General features: G+C 35.0%; 2 protein-coding genes across 2 annotated transcripts in view; one reads left to right on the forward strand and one right to left on the reverse strand.

Moving 5' to 3' along the window:
- Positions 1-1,909: 1,909 nt before the first annotated feature.
- Positions 1,910-6,447, forward strand: Fam237a (family with sequence similarity 237 member A). Its single transcript, XM_047543252.1, has 2 exons — positions 1,910-2,321; positions 6,314-6,447. Exons 1-2 carry the CDS (start codon positions 1,910-1,912, stop codon positions 6,445-6,447), a joined length of 546 nt encoding a protein of 181 aa, XP_047399208.1.
- Positions 6,448-9,333: 2,886 nt separating this feature from the next.
- The window catches only part of Dytn (dystrotelin), a 75,603-nt gene continuing 66,936 nt past the window's right edge, over positions 9,334-18,000 (reverse strand). The window contains exon 12 of the mRNA XM_047543888.1: positions 9,334-9,437. Coding sequence (XP_047399844.1) covers positions 9,334-9,437 — 104 coding nt within the window. The remainder of the gene's footprint in view (positions 9,438-18,000) is intronic.

The raw sequence follows: 18,000 nt of genomic DNA on the forward strand, positions 1-18,000 counted from the left end.
GTGCGGGAGAAGGACTTGGAGGCGAGAGGTGGCGGCAGTTTCCAGGCGCTTTGACGTAGACTTGAAGAGGCGCCGAACACTCCCACTGCTTAAGAAGAGGCACGGTAGCAGTCAGGACGCGGAAGCTGGGGACAGTCACTCGCTCAGGGAGCAGCCCCAGCATTTCCTCTGCGCGCACTCGAGGGAACCCTCTCTGCGCATTCGAGGGAACACCGAGAGGGCAGAACAGGTGAGTGCGGAGGGGCGCTCTTCTGCGACCTGGGAGAAGAGCTGCAGAGTAAGGAGATGAGCGGGGCCAAAGTCAGAGCGGGGTCCTTGGCAGTTCCGTCCAGGCGGGGCGAGGCCGCGAGACCAGGTGCGGGGCTAAGACGCGCCAGGAGCAGCGTGGGGCTCAGATCAGGGCGCACCAAGGACCCCCGCCGTTAACGAACTTGGAGAGACACCTCTCCAGGCTCGGAAATCCTTTCTAAAGAAGGGACTCTAAAAGAGTCCAAATGAGCATTGTGACCTGAGCCGACGGGGAGTTCTGGACAACGCCAACTTCAGCACCCTGGACAGCGTCCCGCCCTTCGTCTTAAAAACTTGGCACTAATGGCTTAGGCTTAGATTCAGCCTTTGAAGAAAAATAACCTCTGGAGATCCTGACTTTGCTATATTAGTTCAGAAAAGAACACAATATATATATATTTTTTTTTTCGAGTAGAGTTAATATATAAATTATATAGAAATAAAGAGAAAAATTTGAAGTGTCTTGTATCTCAGTATACTCCTTCCAAATAGGAATGTGCATATTCGGAGTTTCTGAAATATTTAACAGTATTTCATTATGTTCTGTTGCTGTGATGAAGAGAAATATTCCATTTTATGGTATAAAATGAATATTTTGATATGAAAATATTCCGATAATTATTCCCATGAGGTGTACCTTGCTTACCTTCGTGATATTTACATCTAAAAGCTTTGGGAATATAATACAAAATTAGAAGGGAGCTTTGTGTGCTTCCTTTTTCTTCTTTATGTTGAAGTTGTTTAAGCGTGATTACATTGTGCACAGACTGTGAGGATTCAGATAAACTATTTTGTTGGGGAAAAGGAAAATTTATTTTAAGAGCATAATTTCTCATTGCACTTGTTTGAAGTGGTAACATAAGAACAAATTCAAGGTGATATGTAGCTGCCCCAATTTTATTGTAACAGGCATTGAGAGACAGAAAAGTTGAATGAGAGGCAAAGAATTTTCTTTAAAATCCTTGATATTTACAACAAAAATAGAGAAATTAAAAATATTTTTATTAAATTTATATCCAAATTGAGAACATTTTAGGTGTTTGTAAAATGTCCTTTGATTCTATTCTAATGGGTTGAATATACATATACATATCCTTCAGTTTCCAAATATATTTATCCATACTTTTAGCACCTATCTTGATTTATTTTTATTATATTTTATAATTTGAATGTCTTTTTTTAAAAAAAAAAGCCAGTGTGAATAGGAAAGTATACAAGGATAAAAATATATTTAAATTTTTACTTCCATACAAATCTTAGATGACTAGGATTAAGATAATTAATTAAAGCCATGCAGCAAGATTTTTAAAAATTTATATAATATTTTTTAAACTGTACTCTTCTGTACCAGGGAAAAACAGTTCACTTATTAAGCTAACAAGAGAACACATATTAGGAATATATTTTAGCCTAAATATCTCAATTTTATACTATCTGGCCTAGCAATGAGTCATTTTACATAGAATGACATGTGTGATATGGGAAGTAGGATAAGACTTTTCCTATTATGTGACAATGGTGTGTTTCCTTTTTTGGATCTAAGTTTCTTAAGGGCACACTTATTTTCTCTTCTGAGCAGAACAGGAACTGATGTATTTTCATCCTGTGCAGTTTCAGGACCATGGTTGATCCTGGGATCAGAAGAGGGATCCGTCATCCCTTGAGCTTCACCTGCTCCCTGCTCATTGTGGGAATGTGCTGTGTGTCTCCTTTCTTCTGTCATAGCCAGACAGACCTACTGGCTCTTAACCAAGCTGATCCTCAGTGCTGGGAATCCTCCTCAGTGCTCCTCCTGGAAATGCGAAAGCCTCCCATTTCCAACACTGTGTCGGGCTTCTGGGATTTTATGATCTACCTGAAGACATCTGAGAACTTGAAGCATGGAGCACTGTTTTGGGATCTGGCCCAACTCTTCTGGGACATCTATGTGGACTGTGTCCTCTCCAGGAACCATGGCTTAGGAAGGAGGCAGTTGTCTGTAAAGGAAGAGAAAATCTCAGCAGCACAGTCACAGCACACAGGGGATAAACAAGGTGGTTAGTCCCAGCTCCGATATCTTTTGAAAGGGTCAATCAAGTATGAATGTGCTGAATGCCAGGAAGGGGAAAGTGGTTTAAAGGGACAAATGCCACATATATTCCTTTCAAGAACACAGAAGTGATAGAAAGATAGATAGCACTTCCTTTTGCATTTAATAGTAACTATTTATATTATCATATTGTCATTACTCTCATAGCTCACATGAATATCAAGGAGAAAGAGTAAGAAAGACAAGTAAGCATGATTCTCCAAATTCAGTGCAAAGGTATAAATGTATGCCCCAAGATCAACACTATTTTATCATTAGCTGAAACATTGGCAGTAATAACTTGAGGTTTACTTGCTGTGGAATTGGGAAAACTTGAATATAAACCTGGGGAATAAATATTTGCAGCACATGAATTCTTGCCCCTTTAAACTTGAAAAACAAACTAAAACATTGCTTTCATATTAGTGGAGGGGCTCTTTGAAAGGTACTTAGTTGATTAAATTAATAGCAAAAAAATCAACTGGCATGCAGATTCCGTCCTTGCTTTTCGAATGAATTTCAAATAAGTAATTAACTGCTATCAAGTAATTAACTTTTAGGAACTTCCCAAAAGTTTAAAAATTTTCAGTGAAGTAAATATTGCATTCAAATATTGTCTTCTTTAGAGGTATAGAAATAATATCCTTTATAAAATTGGAATGAGGGTGAGTGAGCTCCTGTCAATAAGTGCGCAGAGTGATGCCTGAATCCTATTTTTTTTTGTTGCTGTTGTTCATTTTTTTGGTGTTGTTCAGTCAATAAGCTTCCAAGCCTTGCAACAAGTGTAGTTTAGGTGTAGTGATTCTTTTAGAATTATTTACACACCAGTGAAAAACTGGGGTATAACTAATCTTTACATTTGTAAAGAATTGTCATATGTTCTTATAATATATGACATATATTCCTACAATTGTTATATTAAAATAGTGATTAATAGCACTGGTTCTAGGTCTACCTTTTCCTAAGATATTGTAGAGCTTTTATAGATTGAGGTTTTTTAAAGTTTTATTTTTACAGAATGCATTTTGATTCATTATACAAATGGGGTACAGCTTTTCATTTTTATGGTTGTACATGCTGTAGACTCACACCATTCATGTAAACATACATGTACACAGGGTAATGATATTTATCTCATTCCACTATCTTTCCTTCCCCCCTTCCCTCCCCTCATTTCCCTCTACATAATCCAGCACTCCTCCATTCTTCCCTTACCCTCCCATCCCATTATGTATCAGCATCCACTTATCAGAGAAAACATTCAACCTTTGGTTTTTTAGGATTGGCTTATCTCACTTAGCATGATATTCTTCAACTCCATCCATGATATTCTCCAACTCCATCCAAGTTTGTTTTAACTTCAGTAACTAAAAATCTTCATGATTTGTTGCCATACAAAACCATACAACCCACTGCTATTATTTATAGACATTTATTATTTTGATAAATGTAATTATACATTAAACTAATTTCACTTTTCAGAGACTATACTCTCTCAGCAGTTTTGCTACTAAAGTAGAAATACAGATTGAATGTTTTAAACACTGGTTGCCACTATTTTAAGAACATTTTGAACAGAGGCTGCTCAGGTGTCAGCATTAGTAAGGACCACATATTCTCTTCTGTATAGTGATTGGTGACCTGTAGGAATTTTTCTTCCATTCTTATCACTTAGCCTTTGTGCTCAAATAATTGCCACTAATGTTTTTGTATCTTGTACCTACCTTGAATAGCACAAAGAAATCTCTACAGAATAAGATAACATTTGTATTTACTGAATATGAGAATAATTATATGTATATATACATGTTTATACACACACACACACACACATGCACTCACACACACAATTCTCCATCTTCAGCCTTAGAAATTACTTACTTTATCTCACTACAAAGTTGCTGTTGAGTCAGCTGGTCTCAAACTTTAGGAAGTGTTGCTTTGCAAGTAGCCTAATAGTGGAGTGAGCATTTTACTTTATTGAAGTTATTTTAAATTTGGTACAAACAATTGTTTGCAGATCAGGAAACAAGACATTTCATTTGGTTGGTAGAATCACAGTCAAAGAGGGTCTCAGGTCAAGGAGATACATGTCCAAAAGTTAAATAGTTACAGGAACATTGAGATTTCCTTTCAAGAGGCTTGATTAAATCTCTAGTGGCTCAACTGGGCTCTGGATGTACCTACAATAATTTTTTCTTTTGTCTTGGGGGGATAATATGCTACCAGGTTTGGATGAAGGTGAGGGTGAAGAGGTATTTGTCCCTGTATTTCTCAGGGAAATCGTATCATCAGGGCAGAAGCTAAGAAGACTAAAATAAATGTCTACATAATATACAAAAGATTTTTGCTATTTTGATGATTTTAAATAAATAGTTTAAATCAAATATAAAATCTTAGTATGAATCATGCTTTGCTAAAAACATATAACTCGCCATTTGTATGTGACTAAATCATATTTGTTAATATTGCATCAACAAATATGAAAACAAAAGACACCAAATACCTAGGTAACCTTGGGCAAATTAATTTATGTATTTAGTACTTTGTTTCTTCATCAATTAGAAAATCTATGAAATATCTTCAGGTTCTTTGTTCTGGTGTTCTGTGATCCTGTAAATGATAAATGTTTGAAAGAAACTTATGTAATTCTGGAAAAAGTCTAGAAGAGCTTTACCCAAAGGACAGTTGACTGAGTTTCATGATGATCTGGACACTGTGGCTATTTACAATAAGAAGCAGAAACAGAGGAAGCTCAGAAATGAGAATTCCAGAAATTCAAAGGGCTGGAGATGGCATTATGAGAAAAGACCCTAAAGATTATTGTTATGTGGTCTATAAAGATGTTGACTAATTGCTGAATGTTGGAGCATCTAAAGGGGATATAAAGAAGACGTACTAGGCTTAAGCACTAAATTCTGAGAGGGAGGAAAGGAGAGAGAGGGCTAAGGGGAGGGTGAGAAAGAGGGAGAGGGAGAAGGAGAGGTTGATTCATTTAGGCCAAGAGTGCACTGATCATTTCTGAAGAGTCAACTACAGAGTTGACTCACACAGTAGTAAAGGCTTCCATTCAAATGAAGAGATTTTGAAGTGTAACCTTGTTTGTGTCAAAAATGATGACCTCTTCCTTCAACAAACCTTGCTCTGCCACTAATAAGGACAGAAAAATTTACCTTCCTGGGTCTGGCAGTCTGAATGTTCTAGAAAAATCATGATTCTTTGTTTTTCTTGTGATGAGAAAATGAAAATTTTTGAATGAAAAATAGATTTTTCAACTATGATGTTTGCAGTTGGTGCTGAAATAGCTGACAAATGTTCAGTGTTTACTTTTTTGAACACTAAACACAAGAGAAAACAACACTTTGGGAACGTAGATGGATTCACAAGTGCTGGACTTTCTACTTTGCTCACTCCAAGAAATTTCCTAAGCAACATATTCAGCAATTCTTCATCTAGAAATTTACCCTAACGAACATCCAGAGGTGCAATGCAAGGTTCCTCACTGCATTGTGATTTATAGCAACAGGAAACCTGGAGATAATCTAAACCCCCACAATAGGGTGATCATTAAGTAAATTGTGGTATAAAGTATATGTATAAAACTAGGGTTCCATCAGAAAGATTACACTATGGGTGTTTTAAAATGTTTTCTTTATATTTTTATTAAAAAATTGTAAAGACTATTTTAACTTTTTAATCAGAAAAATAATGCTTAGTAATTATGTAAATAACAAAATGTTTTTTATTATTTACATAATTCAGATAATATAACTAAACTGCATAAGGCATAAAGCTTTTCATAAATATAAATTTATTATATATATCCCTGAAATTTATATGGAATTTTGATAGTAGAGTTGCAGAAATACGTATTTTTCTTTTTAAAAAGCAACTTATTGATATTTAATTAAACTGAAAATCATTTAGTGACCTTCAGTTTCTTTTCTCTGCTTTCAGGTGCATATTCTCATCTCCTAAGAGCCCCTTTCCTAAAGAAGAAAGAATTGATCGAAGATTGGATAAGCATGTATGTGCGCAGGAGTGGATCTAGATTCACTGGAAAAGTAAACCTGGAAATAAAGAGAAAATAAAAATAACCTCAGAGCTAACTCACACCTTGGAATTAAAAAGTGCTTACATATTTTTTCTTAAATGTTGGCCATTTACTTATTTTAAATATTGGAAATATCCAGAGATAAAAATTAATTTGAACATTCTCTAAGAATACTTAAAACTTCATTCTTTTAGGCTGCTAGCATGTTCCTTCAAACAGTGACTACTACCAGAACATCTGAGAGTTAACCTCCAAAGATAACTTGGGGATTGGAAGACTCCTCTCTGTATTCATTTGATAATTTGGGGATGTTTGACACTATTAATGGACTGGGTCACCATATATTTAGCTTGAATACATTGCATGAATTCCAAGCCATTAACCACTGAATTGCTTGTGCACTGGCATAAAAGGAACTATATATGTTAGTTGCTAGATACTAACAATCTGTGATACTAATCTTTGTTTGAGAAAATATTTTTGAATACTGAATGAAGCAACAAATAAAATAAAATAAAACAAACAAACGAACAAAAAACCCCTGGAGAATAAAGCATTCTTCTAGAGGAAATAAAATTAATAAACACTCTGGACCCTAGGTAATGTTTTGGAGTCTCTTTATCTCAATGTTTAATGTTTCCACTAATGATGTCCAAACTCATAAAATAGCATAAGTATAAATTATCTCCCAATTACATATGTGCTGTTTGTTTAAATATTAAAACTCCATACGTGGCTATAGTTTGCACTGAAAAGCAAAACAAAATTAAAGTGAACAGCATTATAAGAGAAAAATATATAAATGTTTTCTCCTTGCAAAATGACCAGGCCTGAATGAGATTCATAGCAGTAAAGTTCAATTAGCAAATCGACTTTTGCTCCAGACACAAGGCTATTTTTATCCCTATTTCCATGTTTTCAACCTTTCTCTTTTAACCAATGATGGAGAGCCAGTTTGAATTTCAGATAGGTTAGCTATTCTCTTGATACCTTCAAACCCATATTATTTTCAGGTCCAAATAAAATCTCAATAAATGTTTCACTGACGCTTTGGGGCCCTCCTCAAGCTAGATATCTTATCTAATGGGTTATTATCAGAAGACAAAATTTCATCTGAGGATTAGCTAAGTCCTAACAACAGGGGAAGGAAGGCTGGGGAGACTTGAGGGAGGAGGCCCAGCCTCAGGGTTTGTCTGACTGGGCTACTGTTTCTACATAGGTTCATCACTGGGTTTTCATAGTCTTTTCTCTAATGCCTTTCATCATGCTCTTTAAAACCTTCTGATAAACTCATTACCTATTTGAAACCAGTGATTAGATACCACTCTTGGTGAATGCCAACAGCAGTAGGCAATATTTTCTGTAAAGGGTAAGGGTTGGGCCTTCCTGTATCAATTGCAACTAATCAAGTCTGCCTTGGTAGAATAAAAGAAGCTAACAATACATGATAACAGAGCATGGTCATTTTTCAATAGAACTTGGTTTATGGACACCAACATTTGAATCCATATACTTTCCAGGTGTCCTTTTCAACCACTTAAAAAATGTAATACCCACTCTTAGCTCACAACCTGTTCAAAGCAGGAAGTGGGCAGGATTTGGCCCACAGGCTGTGGTTGGCTGAACCATATTTTATGACATATTTATCTCACATATAAGGAGCACTATGGGATGAAGAAAGGAGACTGAATATGCTAAATGACAACACCAAAACAAAGATGTATGATAGGCTTAGAAACAAATGTAAAAATATGAGGATTTCATTGAACAGGGATAAATTAGTCTTAATCTTATTCAACTGGACATTATTTTACCCTGTAAATAGTACTAGGAATGATAGAGCACACAACCCATACATATACATGTATATATACACACACATACATACATGCACACACATATATGTATATCTATAATCTCTCTGAGTGTAATATGGACTACAAATTTTGAATGGAATCATAATAATATGTATTGAGAGCAATTAGCGGTGATTGGACTATAGGCTTAGAAGCTGGGTTCAAATATCAACTTCAAGTACCAACCAAATGATTTTGGATAAGTTACTAAATGTCTTTGTGATCCAGTTTTTAAAAAATAAAATGATACCAACTTTCTAGGTCTGTTGTGAGGATTAAATAAGTTAGTACATATAAAGTGCTTAACGCTAAGTGTTGTGTTAGTAAAAGAAATTGTTAACTCCTACTTTGGACATTGAGTTAAGCATCTATAATCTAATTCAACACAGAGAGAAAGACACACATAGGTGCTTTGGTGAAACTCATCGAATGGAGTGTTTTATAAACATTCACATAAATTTTTTGAGATACTTGTTGATTTATATACAATTGTAAGAAATAATAGAGACATCTGTATATTCATCCAGTTTCTCCCAGTGGGAACCTCATGCATAACTATGGGACAGTATCACAACAAGGAAGCTGATGTTGGTGCAATCTAGGGAATTTATTCAGATTTCACTTTTCTTACATGCAATAGTGTGTGTGTGTGTGTATGTGTGTGTGTGTGTGTAGTTCTTTGTCAAACCTGTTCCTCAGGAGGAGCATCTAGATAGAAAATTAGGTCATCAATTCATAATTTAAATGATACTTGACATATTTATGACATATTTATGTTCATTGATGTAGATCACACATTTGAATATTTCTACCAAAATATCTAAAGAAAGAATGGCCCTGTGATAGAAACTGCACATGCCTGGATTCATTTTCTTTTCCTTTACCCTTCACCTCAAGATCCATGCAAGGGAAAATTCAAAATAGAATTTCTCTTCTTTGTAGTTTACGCCAATTATTGAGAGAGAGAGAGATAGAAGACAATTTTCTTAAATTCAAAATTTAAAATTTTCAAATTTTGAAAAGGTATTTTGTCATCACATTCAGTGCTGTTGAGCCTGTTCTCCTTTTCATTTTAAGTTGGGCAAAGTGATTTGATCCACAAGGGCAGAGAAAGCCTTGCACATCCGCTCAGCTCTTCCATACAGGTCCGTGTTCACTGAAGACTGTGGCCCTGAAATCAAGAAACAGGAGAGTCTTTCAGAGAAATCCACTTGTAGGTTCTCAATCCGATCAGGATGAAGTTTTGTACATAGAAGAAATGGAACCCATCTTTCCTCAGTTCCTGTGAACAGCGCCCTTTCTCTAAGCTAGAAGGCAAATTAGATGGCTGTATTAACCATGCCCTTCTAATCCAAGGAGGTTGTAGGTTCTTAAGATGCATTTTCCCATGGCAAAAATCTGAGGTGCCAGCAAGTCCACTCCTGAGCAGTGTCTTGCAAACTCTGTACATCAAAACCAGCTGGAGGGTGTTAGAAGAGATTGCTGTACCCCACTCCCAGAGATGTGACTCAGGCTATCTGGGACAAGTCAGAGGATCTGTATCTACAATAAATTTCAAGGTGATACTGATGCAACTGGTCTAAGAATCACTGCTCTATAGATAACCTATTAAAGGTCTGGGTGCTCCCCTGTGATCAGCCATAAAAGGAATTGTGCTATAGAAAGATCTCCAATTTGGCAGTTATCAACCAACACTTTAATGTGCATAATCTGTAACCTAAGAGTTCTTCTTTTAGAAATCAATACTACTTACACATAAGCACAAACAAATAGAAGGATATTCAACAAAGCCTTTGTGATAACAAAAAGCTGAAAGTAACTTGATTACACCACTAAATAAATTATGGTACCTTTATACCATGAGATGCTACACAGAATTTAAAAAATGACGTTGCTCAATATCACTAAGCAAGTGGGAAAAAAAGCAAAAGTATAGTGTAACCTAACTTATGTTGAAAAAGTAAGGACATACACATATGCAGACAAAAACATGAGAAGAAAAACTTATTAAACCTCTAGGAAACAGGTGGGAGAAGTAGAGGACATGACGATGAGTTAATTTTTAGAAAATTATGCATTTGGGCATATAAAGTTACCAAAACCATAATATTGTATTTTTGTTTGTGTGTGTGTGTGTAACTAAAATAAGATCACAGGAATTGAAGACACAGAAAGGCTTATTTTGTTAGTCACATACTTTTCAGGTTCATGGACTATATTGTAGTTCCATCTGTGCTATTTTCTGGTGAACATTCAGGAGAGAGTTTATGCCATTCTTCCTCATTTATCCTCTAACACTGCTCCAGAGCTACAAGGACCTTGAATACATCATATTTCATTGCCTGACTGAAAAACCTTGTTCAGAGGCAAACTTATTTTGAGACATTGCTTCTCAGTCCACAGTGATAAAAATTTTAAACACAGCAGTAAAGAAATAAGGAAGTAATAGTCCTTTTCCCCTTTTCATGCATGAGAGCTTTTCTTGTTGCTTTTTTTTTTTTAAGCTCCTGTCCTTTGTAGTATTATCAAAAAAAAAAAAGTCAAATATACAAACCTAGCACATAAAATGTCACTTGGCATACTCTTGGGACTCAATATGTATAAAGACTGAATATAGGTGAATATACCATATAGGTGAATGCCTCAGGAGATGTTAGATGTTAGATGTTAGATAGATGTGAAATTGACAGTCCAGAGGAAATCACAATATAAATTAAACTAACAATTAATTTAAATATAATTTAAAAATTGATCTAGTCCCTGAATATATTAGAGATGTGAGAGAAGGCTATCAGAGTGAGGGATGTAGGCATTAGAAAGTATTAAGATATGTAATCTACAGGCACTCTCCTGGGCAACTGAAATATAGTTGCATGGCCTGTAAAATATCAGTACCCATGTCTGCCTTACAATAATCATTAATTAGCTATTGTGAGTTGATCTGCTATAAGCATTTATGTGGCTGCATCACTGTAGTATGCTGATTTTAAGACCTTTGGGTGTAAACTGAGGAGTGGAATATAGCTGGGTCAAATGGTGGTTCCATTCAAATTTTCTGAGGAATCTCCATAACACTTTCCAAAATGGTTGCACCAATTTGCAGTCCCAGCAGCAATGTATGAGTGTACCTGTTTCCCCACATCCTCATCAACATTTATTGTTGCTTGTATTCTTGATAATTGCCATTCTGACTAGAGTGAGATGAAATCTTAGAGTAGTTTTGATTTGCATTTCTCTAATTGCTAGAGATGTTGAACCTTTTTTCACACATTTGTTGATCAGTTGTATTTCTTCTTCTGTGAAGTTTCTACATAGTTTCTTACCCATTTATTGATTGGGTTATTTTTTTTTCCTGGTGTTGAGTTTTTTGAGTTCTTTTTATATCCTGGAGATTAAAGCTCCATCTTAGGTGCATGTGGTAAAGATTTTCTCCCATTCTGTAAGCTCTCTCTTCGTGTTATTGATTGTTTCCTTGGGTAGGCAGAATTAATTTTGTCAAAAAGGTCATACTACCAAAAAAATTATATAAATTTAATGCAATTCCTATTAAAATCCCAGTGACATTCCTCATAGAAATAGAAAAATCAATCATGAAATTCATTTGGAAAAATAAGAGACTCAGAATAACCAAAGCAATACTAGGCAAGAAAAGTGAAGCAGGAGACATCACAATACCAGACCTTTAACTATATTATGGAGTCATAGAAACAAAAATGTCCTGGTATTGGCAACAGCACTGACATGTAGACCAATGGTACAGAATAGAAGACACAGAGAAACCCATATAAATACAGTTATCTCATACTAGACAAGGCACCAAAAAAATTCATTGCAGAAAAGATAACCTCTTCAACAAATAGTGCTGGGAAAACTGGAAATCCATATTTAACAAAATGAAATTAAACCCCTATATCTCACCCTGCACAAAACTCAAGTGGATCAAAGACTTAGGCACCAGAATGGAGACTCCATGCCTAATAGGACAAAAAGTAGGCCCCAAATCTTCACCATGCCAGCTTAGAACTAACATCTGTAACCAGACTCCTAATGCACAAGAATTAAAATCAAGAATCAATAAGTAGGTTTGTATTAAGACATCCTGGCACTATGTGGAGAGTAGCTTGGAGAAGGGCAATTGGGATAACAGACCAGAAAAATGCCTATTGAAAGGGTGATGGTGTTGGTCTGGGTAGAGGTAATGTTTTATTACAACAAGGAACACCATAAAGACTGACATGGAGGTCAGCAAATTAGGAATTCTGTTTTTAACACATTTGGTGTGAATTGCCTAAGAAATATCCAAATAGATATGTCAAAGAGGCACTCAACATGTACAATCTAGATCTCAAGGAGGATGTCTTAGCACAGAGTAGATAGTTAATGAACAATGATTTGCTTAATTAATATATTTTTATATTTGTTCTAATTAGGTATACATAATGGTAGAATGCACTTTGACACACCATACATGAATGGAGTATAATTTCTCAGTCTTCTGGTTGTACATGATGTAGAATCACATTAGTCATGTAGTCATATATGTACATAGGGTAATAATATCTGATTAACTCTACTATCCTTCCTATCCCCACACTCCCTCCCCCCCATTTACTCCCCTGCACCTAATCTAAAGCAACTCTATTCTTCCCTAGCCACATCACTTTTTGTTAATTAGCATCCACATATTAGAGAAAACACTTGGCCTTTGGTTTTTTTGGGATTGGCTTATTTTGGCTTAGCATAATATTCTCCAACTCCATCCATTTGCCAGCAAATGCCATAATTTCACTCTTCTTTAAGTCTGAGTAATATTCCATTGTGTGTATATACCACATTTTCATTATTCATTCATCTGTGGTAGGACACCCAGGTTGGTTCCATAGTTTAGCTATTACTCCTAAAACACCAGAAGTAAAATTAAGAATCAATAAATGGAATGGACTCAAACTAAAAAGCTTCTTATCAGCAAAGGAAACAATCAATAATGTTAAAAGAGAGCCTATAGAATGGGAGAAAATCTTTACCACATGCATATCAGAGCTTTAATCTCCAGGATATATAAAGAACTCAAAAACTCAACACCAAAAAAAAAACAAAAAACAAACAAACAAAAAAAACCCCAAATAACCTAATCAATAAATGGGTAAGGAACTGTGTAGAAACTTCACAGAAGAAGAAATACAACTGATCAACAAATACATGTAAAAAGGTTCAGGCTCTCTAGCAATTAGAGAAATGCAAATCAAAACTACTCTAAGATTTCATCTCACTCTAGTCAGAATGGCATTTATCAAGAATACAAGCAACAATAAATGTTGATGAGGATGTGGGGAAACAGATACACTCATACATTGCTGCTGGGACTGCAAATTGGTACAACCATTTTGGAAAGTGTTATGGAGATTCCTCAGAAAATTTGAATGGAATCACCATTTGACCCAGCTATATTCCACTCCTCAGTTTACACCCAAAGGTCTTAAAATCAGCATACTACAGTGATACAACAACATCAATGTTTATAGTAGCTCAATTTATAAAAGCCAAACTATGTAACAAACATAGATGCCCTTCAACAGATGAATGGATAATGAAAATGTGGTGTTACACACAATGGAGTATTATTCAGCCTTAAAGAAGAATGAAATTATGGCATCTGCTGGTAAATGAATGGAGCTGGAGAATATCATGCTAAGCAAAATAAGTCAATTCCAAAGAATCACAGGCTGAAAGTTTTCTCTGATATGCAGGTGCTAATTCACAATGGGGTGTGGGCTAGGGAAAAATAGAGGTACTTTGGATTAGGCAGAGGGGAATGAAGGAGTGGGTATGGGGATAGGAAGGATAGTAGAATGAATTGGACATTATTATGGTAGTACACATGTGATTACATGGCCAGAGTGATTCTACATCATGTACAACCAGAAGAATGAGAAGTCATACTCCATTTATATATGATGTGACAAAATGCATTCTACTATCAAGTGTAATTAATTAGGACAAATAAAAATTTTTAAAAAATACGTACCTATGCCATGAATGCCCAGCATCAAGCATAGAGCTTGGCACAGAGTAAATTCTTGATGAATATTTGTTAAATGAATAAATAAATGAGTGATTTAATGATAAACCAACTAGATATATTTTCTGCTAGAACTCTTCCTATTCTCATCAAATAACTACTTCTATTTTTCATATATATGTGTGTGTGTGCATATATATATATATAAAAATGTAGATTCCAATAAACACTTCTAGGACTCCCAGTCATTATTTGAGATTGCCTGCAAACATATTAGATAAAGATACAGTATTTAACTTCTCTCTCCTGAGTTTGCTAAAGCACTGCTGTTTATTTCCCCACAATTTGCTAAATATGAAGCTTTAATTCCTATTTATTTAAAATAATAATTCAGAGTGATGATTCCAGACAAGGAAGAAAGGAAAAGGAATAATGCACCTCCCTGTCCTTAGCTAGGCCCTCATACGTATAAGATTGTGACATCTGCAAACAGATGAAACTGATTTGGATAGCTTTTCAGTTTTTTTTTCTCTTGCCAAATTGCTCTGGCTATGACTTCCAGCACTATGTCTAATAGAAATGGTGAGAATGGGCATCTTTACTTTGTGCTTGATCTTAAAGGAAATGTTTTCACCTTCAGCCTGATGTTAGTTATGGACTTTTCATATATAGACTATATTACAGTGAAATAATTTCTCCCTCTACCTAGTTTGTTGAGAATTTTTATCATGATAGTGTGTCAGATTTTTCAAATGCTTTCTTCTATACCTTTGAAACCAATCATGTGATTGATATCCTTCATTCTGTTCATGAATTGTATCATATTTATTGGTTTGCATAAATGAAAACATCCTTGAATCTCAAGAAAAAATACCACTGGCTCATGGTGTATGACCCTGTTAATATGTTGTCGAATTCAATTTTCTAGTATTTTGTTGAGTATTTTTCATATATGATTACCAGAGAAATTAGTGTGCAGTTTTCTTGCAGTGTTTTTATTTGTTTTGGCAACAGGATAATACTGATCGCATGAAATTATTTTTGAAGTAGTCTGTGTCCCTCAATTTTTTGGACTTTAAGAAGGATAAACATTAATTCTTCTATAACGGTTGCTAGAATTTACTAGTAAAGTCATCTGTTCCTGGGCTTTTCTTTCTTAGTAGTTCGAATTTTCTGTTCATTATGATTAAGTCTTGATAGGTTGTATGTTTCTAAGAATTATCTATTTCTTTTTGATTATCCAATTTTTTTGGTCATTGTTCATAGTAATTTCATGATCCTTTTTATTTCTTTGTTATTTTGTGTTTATTTCTGTGTTATGAGGAGTTCTATAACTCCTCATTCACTTCTGATTTTATTAATTTGAATTTCTTCTTTTTAGTTAATCTAGCTAAAGTTTTGTCACATTTTTTATCTAAAAAAATCAACTCTTAGTTTTGTTTTTTGCTATTGTTTTCTAAATTTCATTCATTTTTGTTCTAATCATTATTGCCTTCCTTTGGCTAACTTTGGGCTTAACTCCCCTTCCTCCTTTTCCATTTACTTGAGGAGTAACATTCAGTTTCTTATTTGTGATCCTTACGCTTCTTCTTCCTCTGCCTCGAGCATATTCTTTCTTCACAACCTCTTCCTCCTAATCTCCTCCACTTCCTTCCTCTGAATCTTCAGTACTGGGGATGGAACTCAGGGCCCCACACATGGTAGGCAAGTGTTCTACCCCTGAACAGCACCCCGAGCAGCTCTTTCTCTTTTTTAAAGATAGGCATTTGTTACTATAAGATTCCTTTTATGAGAATTTACAAATAGAAAGCCCTACAGAATATTCTCAGCAAAATATTCCATGAGGAGGAATGAAAAACAACAATGAAAGTCAACAAAGGGAGGGACTACACTAAAGGAAAATCCAGTCAAAGGAGAAACCAAGTCAAGTTAAAAGCCAAAAATAAGCCAAAATGACTGGGAATACAACTCATATCTCAATAATAACCCCTAATGTTAATGGCCTGAAGTCACCAATCAAAAGACCTAGCAGATTGGATTTTAAAAAAAGACCCGACAATATGTTGTTGCCTTCAAGAGACTCATCTCATAGGAAAAGACACCTACAGACTGAAGGTGAAAGGATGGGAAAAAAGATATCATGCACACGGACTCAGTAAAAAAGCAGGGATTTCCATCCTCATATCAGATAAAGTGGGCTTCAAGCCAAAGTTAAAAGGGATAAAGAAGGACATTTCATACTGCTTAAGGGAATCATAAATCAATACGACACAACAATTGTTAAGTATGCCCCAAACAATGGAGCATCTATGTATGTCAAACAAACCCTTCTCAATTTCAGGAATCAAATAGGCCACAACACAATAATACTGGATGACTTTAACACAACTTTCTCACCACTGGATAGAACTTCTGAACAAAAACTGAACAAAGAAACCATAGAACTCAATAATACAATCAATAATTTAGACTTAACAGACACACCTAAAATATTTCATCCATTAACGAACAGATACACTTTTTTCTTAGCAGCACATGAATCCTTCTCTAAAATAGACAATATGCTATGCCACAAAGTAACTCTTAGCAAAAACAAAAAAATAGAGATACTACCCTGCATTCTATCAGATCATAATGGAATGAAATTAGAAATTAATGATAAAATAAAAAATAGAAGCTAACATTTGGAGACTAAATAATACGTTACTGAATGATGTATAGATAGCAGAAGACATCAGGGAGAGATAAAAATATTCTTAGAGTTAAATGAGAACACCAATACAGCATATCAAATCTCTGGGACACTTTGAAAGCAGTACTAAGAGGAAAGTTCATTGCATAGAGCTCATTCAATAAAAAAGTAAAAAGTTGACAAATAAATGACCTAGCATTACATCTCAAAGTTCGAGAAAAAGAAAAACGGATCAACACCCAAAATAGAAAAAGATAGGAAACAATTAAAATCAGAGATAAAAATCAATGAAATTGAAACAAAAGAGACAATTGAAAAAACTGGCAAAAAAGTTGGTTCTTTGAAAAAATAAACAAAATAAGCCCTAGTCACACTAATGAAGAGAAAGAGAGAGAAAACTCAAATTGCTGAAATTTGTGATATAAAAGGAAATACCATGACAGACACCATTGAAATAAAAAACATAATTAGAAGTTACTTTGAAAATCTATACTTCAACAAAATAGAAAATCTCAAATACATTGACAAATTTTGAGAGACATATGATCTACCCAAACTGAACCAGGAGGACATATACAATTTAAACAGATCAATTTCAAGTAATGAAATAGAAGATGCCATCAAAACCCTACTAACCAAGAAAAGCCCGGGACCAGATGAATTCTTAGCCGAGTTCTTTAAGACCTTCAAAGAAGAACTAATACCAATATTCCTCAAAGTATTCCATGAAACACAAAAGGACGGAACCCTTCTAAACTCATTCTATGAAGTTAGTATCACCTGATACCAAAACCAGACAAAGACACATCAAAGAAAGAAAACTTCAGATCAATATCCCTGATGAACATAGATGCAAAAATTCTTAACAAAATTCTGGCAAACTGCATACAAAAGATATATTAAAAAGATAGTGCACCATGATCAAGTGGGGTTCATCCCAGGGTTTCAAGGTTGGTTCAATACCTGGAAGTCAAGAAATGTAATTCATCACATCAATAGATTTAAAGTTAAGAATCATATGAT

This window comes from Sciurus carolinensis, chromosome 3, assembly GCF_902686445.1.
Source record: "Sciurus carolinensis chromosome 3, mSciCar1.2, whole genome shotgun sequence".
Taxonomy (NCBI): Eukaryota; Metazoa; Chordata; class Mammalia; order Rodentia; family Sciuridae; genus Sciurus; species Sciurus carolinensis.